Consider the following 12,039-nt stretch of genomic DNA (forward strand, 5'->3'; position numbering starts at 1 on the left):
GAGCGGGAGAGCCGCATTCATTTACTTAGAAGAGAGGGGCGGTAGTAATACATTTAATTATAAATTAATATGCAAATTTGTATCCATCACATATTTTGTGACCTCAGCATTGCTTTCCTACAACCTGACTATACACATGATAGAATAACTCCAGGCACAATTTGATGTCGCACAATGTTTGTCCTTGGGGCCATTTTCAGTTTGAAACACCAAGGTAGAGTTACCAGCCGAGTATCACTTACACGGATCAACTGAGGAGCCGTAGTCATGCTAAAAGGAACATATTGACAGACTGAAGGGCATTTATACAGTACAAACAGTGCTGCATGTACAGTATGCTATTCAAGTCTCGCAGCACCTGTCTCCCTTTGCCACCAGCCAACACGCCAATGTTTTCATTCTCACCCTCACATGATAAGATACTGTCCTTATGTCATGACAGTGGTGACCTGCCCTGCTTAGGTTGTTCCATTGGACTTTTATTTCCTGTTTTACTTTTGTATCATATTTCGTCCTTTACTTCCTGTCTTTGTCTAGTTTTCCCTCTTTGGTGATGGCCGGCCCCTCCCAGATGTGTTTCCCCAGAGGCCTATGGCTTCCTTGTCTATTTAGTCTCAGTGCTCTCAGTCCTTTGTTGCCTGGCTTTTGAATCAATATCCATGAATTAATTCCTCAGTGAAAAAGTTGAAATGCACAATACAATTCCTGGATCCATCCCCTCATCTGTATCCACATCTTAATCTAGTGGGTTCCTTTCCCATACCACATCATTTCATCAAGTGTCACGATGGTTCATCTTGTATTTTTTTGCAATCTTGCGAACAAACCAAACAACCGACAGAGGGGAAAGCGGAGGAAATTATCTTCTCTGAAACGACCTGCCTTTGTTGTGTGTCTGCCTTTTGGGACCTGGACTCCTTTAACCCCAAACAACACAAGTCATGTGTCATTTCAATCTACTGACAGAATTCTGAGAATATACTGCAAATATTTCCGTAAGACTATTTTTTAAATCCAAGCTTGTACAGTGGGATTTTGTTCACAGTCGAGTGTTTATTGTTAAAGCAGATAACAGCAAATGGAAAATGAAAGATGGTGAATGAATCAAGTACAAAATTTCACTAAATCACATTTTGTAGCCATAGCATGTCATCCAGGAATGTAGAGTAATTGGTAATCTACGGAAAAACATGAACCTTAATATACGTTTTGATTCCAGCTTTACTAGAAAGACTGAACTGCTTTTTCATATAATGATGTTGATGCTGAGTTTGCATGTTCTCACAGTGTTCGTGTGGATTTTCCCTGATACTCTAGCTTCCTCCCACAGCCCAGAGAAATGCAGATAGGGGTTGGGTCAATCGGAGACTCTAGATTGACTGTGGGTGGGAATGTGAGAGTATATGGACGTTTGTCTCTGCAGGTTATCTTGCCAAAGGACACTTTGGCATATAGATGGGGAAGCCTGGGATCAAACCGCCAACCTTCTGGTTAGAGGAAGCTCTACCCTATTTTAGCCGTAAGGACTTGAACAGCATCTTTAGAAAACATGTACTTACGACAGTATAACAAACATGCTTGTAAGACACAGTGCTGCTTTAATTTAAAAAATATTTATTACATGTATGCAGTACAGTCGGGTTAATGCATTTAACCATCAAATGCAAATGTTATGGTCGTTTAGACAGTATTCACACAGCATTTAGAAAAGTTTGTTACATACCTCAAATGTACAAGAGCCTGTCAAGTACCTGTTTAATCATACTTGGCAGGATTGAAGAGTGTAAGCAACCTCCTCTTTAGGCTGCTCTCAAATTGTTTGCACTGGTGTGGATTAGTAAAACACAACGGGAGCCCTGACGTTGAGATGCACTTCTGTCTTGGCCCATTAGAGGGCAGCAGCTCTTCATAAAGTAAAGGGATCATTGGCATAACAGTCACTTCATCATCTTTGATTAAGGCAAACACACTCGCATGCTAAGGCCATTAAATGCAAGCCACAAGTGGCTAAGGCTTCTTCTGCAATATGTTTTCATCAAGTGTCTGTAAGTAAGCAGCACATATACACAGATACATTGCTCAGATTCTCCCCACATCTCATATATCAAGCTGGAGTTTCTGTACTAGGTCTAGATCCGGAGGTTCAGTGGTAGATCTGGAACTGGTTTGGGGTTTCCATTGGGCTCCCTCCTGTCAGAGTTGGAGCCTTTGACCTCAGGGCTTCTCTGTTGAACAGGCCTTCTGTGGCGTCTCCTCTTCGGCTGACGAGAGCGAGCAGGGTTGGGTTGTGTTGGGTCCATCAGAGGATCCAGATGAAGTTTAGCACTCTGAGTATCTGAGGATTCATCAATGAAGGCCAGGTTCTCTCCGAAGTAGTCCAGAGGCTGAGACAGGTGGGGCTCCTCCTTCTCAGTTTTTTCTTCAGGCACTCGCTCCGTCTGCGTGACCTGAGAGTCTGTTTCGGATCCAGACCCGGACTCATTGGACGAGAAGGAGGAGGAGGAGTACGATCCAGAATCGGTCTGGTTCTCAGGGTGCCCTTCTTTCCCCTCAGAGGGCCCTGTACCCGACGTACTCTTACCATGGCGGCGCTTTCTCCGGCGCCGCTTGAAAGGGTCGTCAATTTTACCTGGGATTCGAAAATCAACCGACATATTCTGGATGTTCTGAGTCCAGTCCGTGGCGTGGGCTCGAAGTTCTTCCATCTGAGAGAGAAGGGTCAAATCTGAGTTGAGCCAAAGTATAAAGTATAAAAAAAGAGCTGATGGAAAGAAAGAGACGCAGAAGAATGCAAGTATACCTCAGCTCTGGTCTTCTTAGAAAGCACCCGGAGCCAGTTTCCAATCATCGTCAGGATAGACGCAAAGTAGGCGAGACCCAGCAAGATCCAGAACCACACCAGAGGCTTGTACCAGTGGTCGCTCCCTGCAATCCCAGAATCCCCTTTGACAAGACACAAGTACACAGTAGCAGTCAGTTAAAGCAGCAATAACCATACATAATAAACATCCATCCATGTCCAAACAGTCATGATTGGAGATACTATGCAGCAAGTAAGATAAATCGATAGTTGCCCTTTTAAAAGAAAATCCTCCTGAATAATTAATGAGAAAATGAAAATTATCTGAGCTAAGTGAGCTTAATGCATCATGACTGACAGACACATTGACAGATGACTAATTAAGTTATATCAGCAGCTCATCTGCCGATCAATACATTCAACAAAGTGGAAAAAATATGTAAAAGCAAACGCAGAAAAACGGAAGCCACGTTTTCATTTCAGCACAAAGAAGTAAATTCTCTTCTTGATTTGTATATTAAAGCATTTTGAATAACAGCAAGTTATCAGGGGTTATTTAAAAGGGATGTGTCTGTGCAATGATTAGATCTTTTAACCTCTGATGTGGTGAGAATAAGTTCAGCTGTGACGTGACCTCAGGGCTAAAATAAACCCTGTTGAGTATTATTGGTGGAAGTTGTCAACTTCCACCAAAAATAATGAAGCCAGTTCTTTCTGAAACATCTCAGTGGACACAACATCTGAAAAAGTGAATTTACTCAAGTATCACAATTAAACACAATATTTAAGATCAATTTTCTCCTACTTCTCAACTCTGAATGAAGTTGTGTGTATTGTCTATTGCATTACAGTTGATAACTTTAGGTTTGATGATTTAGTTTTGCTTTTTACTATGCTACCATTTTACATGATGCAATTTTTCTTGAATAAAAAAACACTAGTAGGTCAAATACGTTTCACCATCTTACCAGCTACATCATTACAAGCTACATCAATTAATCCCAGTGAATTACTTGGAAACCACCAATTTGAAAGCATTGGCCATAATGAGCAGGCAACTGTGTCTGTGTGTATTTTCTTACACACACAGCATATCGCTACTTCCCCTCTCCTTCTGTTTTCCTCTTTTTTGTGAATGCAAATTCCTTTTCTAGTATTTCAATATTACCTCTGCCAAGGAGGCTTTATTATCACCCCCGTCCATTTGCTTGTTTGTTGGATTGTATGTTTGTTAGTTTGCAAGCAAGATTACACACATATAGAAAATAATTCCACAAATCATGGTGGAAAGATGGGGTATGTGTCAGGGAAGAAACCATTTAAGTTTGGTGCGGAACCCTAACCCTAACCCAAGTCAGGTGGCGGATCCAGGAATCACTATCTTTAATATTGCGAGATAGGGCTTTTTCTTTACTGTTTTCTCAGAGGAATAATTCATGGATCTTGATGGAAGAAATCCGGCATATTTGGGGAACTGATATCTATGACTTGGTGGAATTTGTTGCAGTTTGATTGTAGATCCGGGAATTCGAAAACACTTTAATTCATGTGCTTTACATCTTAACATCATGCTCTAATATAGCCATTGTGGCCATTGCCTTCCATTCGTAATGGAAGTCCCCGCCCCCTTGTGAGCACACGACAAGCTATGTTTAGAAACATGCGGTGGATCTATTGTTGTGTACCTGCAACATAGTCTCCAAAGCCCACTGTTGTCAGGGTGATAACTACAAAATAGGCCGACTCCAAAAGACTCCAGCCCTCCACCTTTTGGAAGACCAGGATAGGTACTGCAACAAAGAGCACGCAACCCAGCAGGATGGATAGGACGGCTGAGATCACTCGCACAATAGTGGGACTCACACGCCATTTCTGTTGGCAGGGTGAAACAACACAGTGGGATGAGAAAAATGAAGGGAAAATCAAGCAAAGAAGACATGAACAGCACTGTTTGGGCTCTGACCAGGAAGAGAGTCTCTATTTTGGCAACAGCTTTCCTCAGCCAAGTACCCAGATGGTCTCCAACCCCAGCGAGTAGGATACCAAACAGTGGGATTCCCACCAGGGCGTAGAAAATGCAGAACAGCTGCCCTCCGTATGTCTTTGGCGAGATGTTTCCAAAACCTGGCAAGTAGGGTCAGAGGTCAGAGACACAATTTGAAAAGGATTCCAGTAAAAAATTCGCGTTAGAATTATATGTTGTGGTCCTAATATCTGTACTGGACACCTACCGATGGTTGTGATGATGGTCCCTGAGAAAAAAAAGGCACTGGCCAGATCCCATTGGCTGACAAAGCTGGTGTTGCTGGTGGCATCAACACCTGCGCCGATGGCCTCCACCACTTCCTGGGAAGAGACATTGAATAAGAGTTATTATAATGAAATTTATATGTATATTTAAAAGACCAGTGTGCAAGATTTAGGTGAAAGGGTTAGTTACTTATTAGATCTTAAATACAAAAGGATCCTGGGGGTGTTTTCCCTAGTGTGTGTGATGATCTAGACAGTAAAAAGAGTGCTAAAAAGGAGATTTTGCACATTAATAAATTAACCCATCAGTTCAAGATCAATCCATTTACTATTTTACAGCCGGCCGCAAATGATGTGAAAAATGCACAGTCCCGATCAGCCTGTCAGTTACAAAGAGAATGATTACCGATGTGGTACGGCGACCGGCTCCGCTCTGTCCCAAGTGTATCGAACCCCCCCCCCCCAGCATAGATAATCGAATTACCTTATATATGATGAGGCTGTGACTGAACATGGAGTCTGTAGACGTTATATTGACTTTAGGTGCATATAGGAGCATTTCAGTAAATAGACTATATTTTACTTTGTAGTGTGGTTTTGTCGCCTGAACATTTGTAATGGGTAATTTGATTTTTTTTACCAAGCGTTATGGGAAATTTTTTTACAAATTGTCATGTGTATTGCTGGTAGTATTAGTAAGTGACTCTAAAGGCTACTGACAGGACAGGGGCAGTTCAAGGACCTATCAGATTTGAGTCGGGCCCTATTATAAACAAACAATTATAAGCTTATATTCATTCTGCACATTTTTTATAATAAAATTGTTTTTTGACCTGCAACCAACCTTCTTTTTCTGTTGATTATTCTCTACTAAATCTAAGGTGGCACTTTCAGATTGTTGCTGGATCAAAACCTAAAAGTCTTTGATTTACAGTGAAAACAGTCGCAGAGGATGATTGTTATTTCTGCTTCATAAATAACAAAAACATATTCAATAACCTAAATCATTGACAATTAAAACAAAATTCTGTTGATTGATCCATTAGTTGACTATTTAAATTATGTAGTATGCATCCGTTTCTTATTATCAGACCATACATGGTCACAAAGGTCTCCTGGAAATCAGCTGTGCCACAAAGCCATACACATGACCAAGCACATTAATAGCCAGTGATATACAACAACTGTACAAGGGTGACATTGTGTAGTGGATAGGATCTCAAGTTACAAAACATCACATTGAGATGGACGGAACATGGACTCTATCAAACATCAGCCGATACTGGTTGTGTGAAACCGGACCCTTCTGACTCTGTGACAGCTGCCGCACTCACTTATGAGTAAGTTTACTCCTGTTTGTATACAGGATGTAATTAAGAGCTTATGTGTTTAAGATCTTACAAGTGCAAGTTCATCCTAATGATTTCTATGTTTTATTTTAGAAGAGAACAGATGCCTTCAGATCATTAGCTGTTTACTAGCGATGTGAGTGAATATATATTTATTACGATGTGAAAATTGCGAAAAACAAGCTGTTCTTTTCCTTGTCCTTTTTTAAATCACATTTATTGACTTGGTAGACAGCTTCTTTGTAGGGATACATTTAATAATTTTTGTGTTTGATATGAAATGTTTTGTTATAAACTTTATTTTATACGACAAAATGTATTTTTAAAAACATTCCTCCTAATACAACATATAACATTTCCTAATAAAGGTGTTGTCTTAAGCTATGAAGCTCAATAACTGCAACCAGACCAGCTCTTGTTAACCAGAGCAACAACAATGTTAAAATCAATCTGCATCACACATCTTTATTAAATTAGTAGCCTAAGAACCTGCAAGGTGGGGTTGAGCTTGATTTTCTAAGCAACAATTTGTTCGGAGTTAGTTTGATTTTGTATAACCGTGTAAACCCCCACAAAGTTCTGAGTGAAGCCACTATACGACTGACCTAGCCACAGGATGGAAATGTTCTTTTGATGTTTGATGTTCTTTGCACAGATTGGGGGTTCGCCACGGAAACATTTGCATATGTGTGACCACATGTCACAACTCAAATGCTCAGCAAAAATGTCGATACACAAGTTGTTGACATTCATAATTTTACAATTAGCTCTATTTTCTCTTGTAATTTTAACTTTTCATATGTAACTTTTGTCACAGGCTAAATGTCCATTCCCCACTAGCGCCTAACACCATACTTTTTAGCCAATTTGAATGGTTAAATGTAGTTGTTTTAAGTTATTTATATGTCTATCACCTGATAATTTTTCTTTCCTCTTTATTGTCATGCAAATATTGGGCAGAGGTGTCAAGGTGTCGGTCAAGTCGCTTAGTCGGTTAGTTTTACAGCCTCCCTATTTTTCTCCCACATTCAACATCAAAGCACATGAGCCCATGATGTGCCCCAGTGTTAGATTCAGTGTCTGTGCTCTGTGTTTATTTAAAGCAACAGCTACCAGTTGGTTGATGTTTTTATTGTCGTTTTAGCAAACAGGTGCACACGGACTGGCTCTGGTTGCAGTTGTTGAGTTTGTTAGCTTTAGAGGAGCAGGAGTTGCGATTGGCTGAGAGGCGAGAGGGTGGTAGCCACGCCCCTGTCACCCCGTCAAATTACATCATGAAACTAAATGATAAAATGCATATTTTTATATGTGTAATAAGTAAGTATTCACATTTGTATGCCTTTGCTATACATCAGCCTTGAGTCCCTTTTTGAAAATGTCAGCCACTGTATGCAGATCACTTTCAGGCTAAAACTGTCATTTACAACTTGCATTGTGGAGCAAGGACAAACATCTCGGAAACACAGCACGGTTGCCAAGCTGGCTTATAAAACACAAACATTCAGCCTGTATGTCTCCGTGACTTCAGAGGACATCACAGCGAAATTGATTTCCGGGAGACATGACTCTTCTAAACCTTAAACCTTAAACCTAAAACCTAAACCTAAACCTAAACCTAAACCTAAACCTAACCTGACCTGACTTTAAAACACGTCTTCATGATTTACGTTATGGGGACTTGTTTTTTTAAGAAAGACAAGTCCCCATAATTAGACATTTAGGTTGCTACAACATCAGTTGGACCACTAACATACACACACAAACACACACAAACACACACGCACACACACACACGCACACAAACACTGGAGATGACCCATCCTTACCAACTGCTCTGACCACACCTCTGCGCGCCCCCCCAAAAACAAATCTGAAGTCTGCCTCAGGACCCACATGAGAATTGACAACATGGGTTTTGATAAGTTTTGATGTCATTCTCAAGTTCCATGCAGTGAATATAATACATGAATCAGAGCCAGCTGTCCGTCGGACGCCATGCCAAAATGTATTTTTAGCCACTGGAGGTTATCAGATTCTACGTTACTGATCCTCTGTTGTTTGTTTACATATAACTAACAACAGGCCGTAACTAAGTCCACTGTCACAGTCACATTCTGATGCACAATTTCCAGGTCCAGTAACCTAGACCCTGCTGACACAAGACATAGGGAGAAAAAACTTAAAGAGAAAAATAGTAATATGAAAATATGAACAGTTTATAGAAATTATCGGCAGCACCAACATGAATTTACTCAGCCCACTACATGTTATTTTCGTCTTGAGAATAAAAAAGTATGAAAACTGTCTTTAATGATGACAAAGATCAAATGATGACAAAGATCATTAAAGACAGGGGGAAAACACAAAATAAGTTTAGATTACTTCCATTTAACTTTGTGAGGCTTGTTAGAATTCTTCAAATTGACACAATCTGGGAAGGAAGATCATTGTTTAGTTGAGCTGTTCTTTATTTGTATTAAATCCAGAATCTGTTATGAGGAAATATGGGAACAACTTCTTTAATTGAGTAAAATCTGATGGAAAAAGGAATTCCATTTGAAATTGGACCACTAGAAGAAGTCGCCCCAGACAGACTGCCAGTGGCTCTTGTCACGAGAAGATCTACTTTACCTCTAGAAAGGCCTGGAGGTTGTTTTCATCGACACATGTGAAGTTCAACAGGAAGTCCTGCCGCGTGATCTGCAGCATCATGTGCCTGTTCTCCTCTCGCGGGGTCTCCAGGGCCCGGAACACCACGGCACCCAGCACCAAGTACAGAAGCACCCCCGTCAAGATTGCGAGCACGGTGGAGCACCGCATGCCTGCGCCTCCGCCCAGTCCAAACGTAGACTGCTGCTTCCCTCCGCCAGCCTCAGCGTGGCCTGGATCCCAGCTGCTGCAGCTGAAATATCAGCATCCACACTGACATGAGCAGTTTCACACTGACCACATGGGACAGACAGAAACACGGCGGCCACACACACATGTCTGCAGAAGCAGCCACCCCCCCCCCCCCCCCCCATTAGCTGCACACAAGGCATTTAAATGGACCTAGGCCTCACCACACTGCTGAAACAGTAAGTGCAACATCCCTGATACAAACCTGTCATCTGACCCACATTACAACACTATATGCAGAGGAGCAACTGATACATGTTAGATACACACAAACAGATGCACACATAAAACTGACCTGTCAATCCGCTTCAGATGGCCACGCCTGCGTCTTTTCCAGTCCTTCTTCACACCAGGCTTGAGGATGGAGTCCCTGGACCCGTAACCACCAGGGAGCCCGTCTGCCTCACACTCTGACGGAGGGGACACTAGGTAGGAGCACACATAAGAGATTTTGAAAGGTAAATGGTCGGTATATTTATTGCACTTTTTTAGTCTTGATAACAAATCTTTACACTACAGTTTTTGCCACACAATCATGAAGTGCATCTATGAGCATTCATAGCCGTCAGGGGCTCAATATCTTGCCAAAGGGCACCTCACCACAGTGTGCAGGATCGAACCGCCGGACCTCTGCTTAGCGGAAGACCCGCTCTACCTCTTAAGCCACAGGACAGCAGTAAGAATACAAATATATTCACTGGCCCACAAACACAATAGCAGTGTTGAGGAACATCCACAATGACAAGGCAACAATCAACAACCAGGTGACGCTCCCAGACGGGGCAGCGTCACACACAGAGACATGCTACTGAACAAAAAACACCTGTTGACTTTCTTTACTGTTACACGTTCTCTGTTTCCATCTTGGAAGTTTGGGCCGAGGGGCGACAAATGACCATTTATGTCCTGTAGGTGATGCTGATCAGAAGAACAGTTGCCTCCAATTAGGAGTGGAACCTGGAAACTTGAGACCAGCCTCACAGCGATGATGTTGGTCATCGTCAGCTCAAACCAGGAGGATCAAACTGAAACTGGAGCTAAGGGCTGGGCACACTGGTGTTAAAGTAGTGGCGCCAAGAATCTGATAGATGTGTCCGACGCTCTCTTTATCCAGTAAAAACCTGGGAAATTATTAAGTAAGGGACGGATCGCTGAACATCTGCCAGAAAGTAACAAACTACAACCTCCCATCTTCTTAAGTTCTTTAGTCAGCAGATCAGCTGGTTCTGATCCAAACTTAGAGTAATAAACATGGTGACAGCAAATATACAACAGCTCTTCAAACGGTTTTACAGCTGCTGGAAACAAAGGGACTGTCTACTTAGTAAATTGGACACATCACAGCTCCACAGTTTTCAGAATATGGTCTGATGCTGACATTACAATATTCATAGTAGTGGCAAAAGCAATAAGAAATGGGACAAACGTCCATGTGTGATCATCACATTTAAGCAGCAATTCAAAAATTAAAGATTGTTGTACACCTCTGATATTATCCTAGTATATTTCTGTCCAGAAACACAGTTACAGAGAACATCTGAATTTACAATCCTTCTATCAGCATGAATAACACCCCAGTAAACCCACTTCAGACAGACCCAACACACACATAATGCACCACTTGACGAAAAGGAAAATCATACTACGCCTTCCACCGAGTGCCAACAGGGGCTGTAACCGCTGCTGCAGCCGAGCCGTGCCCATAGTGATCCCGTTTTTATTATTACCATGTAGAATCCCTCCATGAGACGCATGGCACTGACCACAGCACCTGGCAGTCCAGTGTCCAGTGTGTGTGCCTCACCTCAAAACACCCGATCAGGAGAATCCAGGGCACTGCTCGCCTCTTGCAGAGTTCAGGCTGCCATGAACAGGGAGTGTGTGTGTGTGTGAGCAAGAGTATATGAGACTGTGTGTGTGTGTTTGAGAGTGTGTGTGTGTGTGTGTGTGTGAGCAAGTGTATATGAGAGTGTGTGTGTGTGACGCTATTGCTGAGCACACAAGAGAGAAAAAAGATACTCAAGCTGACTTTATGGAGCGTGAGAGAGGGAGTGAGAGAGAGAGGGAGCAGCACAGATCAAGACGGAGGTGAAGATGAAAGCTATAGTCTCCAGATTGTTTATTATACATTTTACACCCACTCCGAAAAGCCGCAGTGACTTTTTTTTCCTCTCTTTTTGTCAGAAACATAACGGACCTCATACTGTGCTTCAGAGTGTGATTATAATGTCCACTGTTAACTCCTGTGATATAACTTAAATGTTCCTACAGTGTACAGCTTTGTATATACATTGATTGTCTCAGTGGGGATCAATGGTTAGGATTGATTGAGGACTAATTGTTATCACACTGCCGACTCTGCAGAGGGAAGCCGGCTCAGCCTCCTTCACCTCACTCTCAATATCCCATCTTCCTCACTGCGTCCTGACAGAACTGCTGCTGCTCTACTTCTGTGTGTGTGTGAGTGTGTGTGTGTGTGTGTGTGTGTGTGTGTGTGTGTGTGTGTGTGTGTGTGTGTGTGTGTGTGTGTGTGTGTGTGTGTGTGTGTCTGAAACTGAAGTGAACTCTCAGATGTTCCTATAAAACCTCCTAAGTACCGACCAGGTCAGGACATTTCTGCTTCACATTTCAGATTCCAGGCTGCACTGTTTAATGGTGTTAGATGATGACCTCACTCCATATGAGTAACGGGATTATCTGCAGGTTTCAGCACATAACGGTCAGACACCATGACTTTACACA

The 12,039-nt window shown here is 42.1% G+C and overlaps 1 protein-coding gene across 1 annotated transcript; it reads right to left on the reverse strand.

Annotated features, from left to right (window-relative positions):
• Nucleotides 1-1,436: 1,436 nt before the first annotated feature.
• LOC133969559 (potassium channel subfamily K member 4) lies at nt 1,437-9,714 on the reverse strand. Its single transcript, XM_062406125.1, has 7 exons — nt 9,593-9,714; nt 9,031-9,301; nt 5,032-5,146; nt 4,764-4,924; nt 4,486-4,672; nt 2,801-2,943; nt 1,437-2,705 (listed from the first exon to the last, which is right to left on the reverse strand). The coding sequence occupies exons 2-7, from the start codon at nt 9,217-9,219 to the stop codon at nt 2,130-2,132; spliced, it is 1,371 nt and encodes a 456-aa protein (XP_062262109.1). The 5' UTR covers nt 9,220-9,301; nt 9,593-9,714; the 3' UTR covers nt 1,437-2,129.
• Between the last annotated feature and the right edge of the window lie 2,325 nt (nt 9,715-12,039).

The sequence above is a fragment of the Platichthys flesus genome, chromosome 15, assembly GCF_949316205.1.
Source record: "Platichthys flesus chromosome 15, fPlaFle2.1, whole genome shotgun sequence".
NCBI classification, from domain to species: domain Eukaryota; kingdom Metazoa; phylum Chordata; class Actinopteri; order Pleuronectiformes; family Pleuronectidae; genus Platichthys; species Platichthys flesus.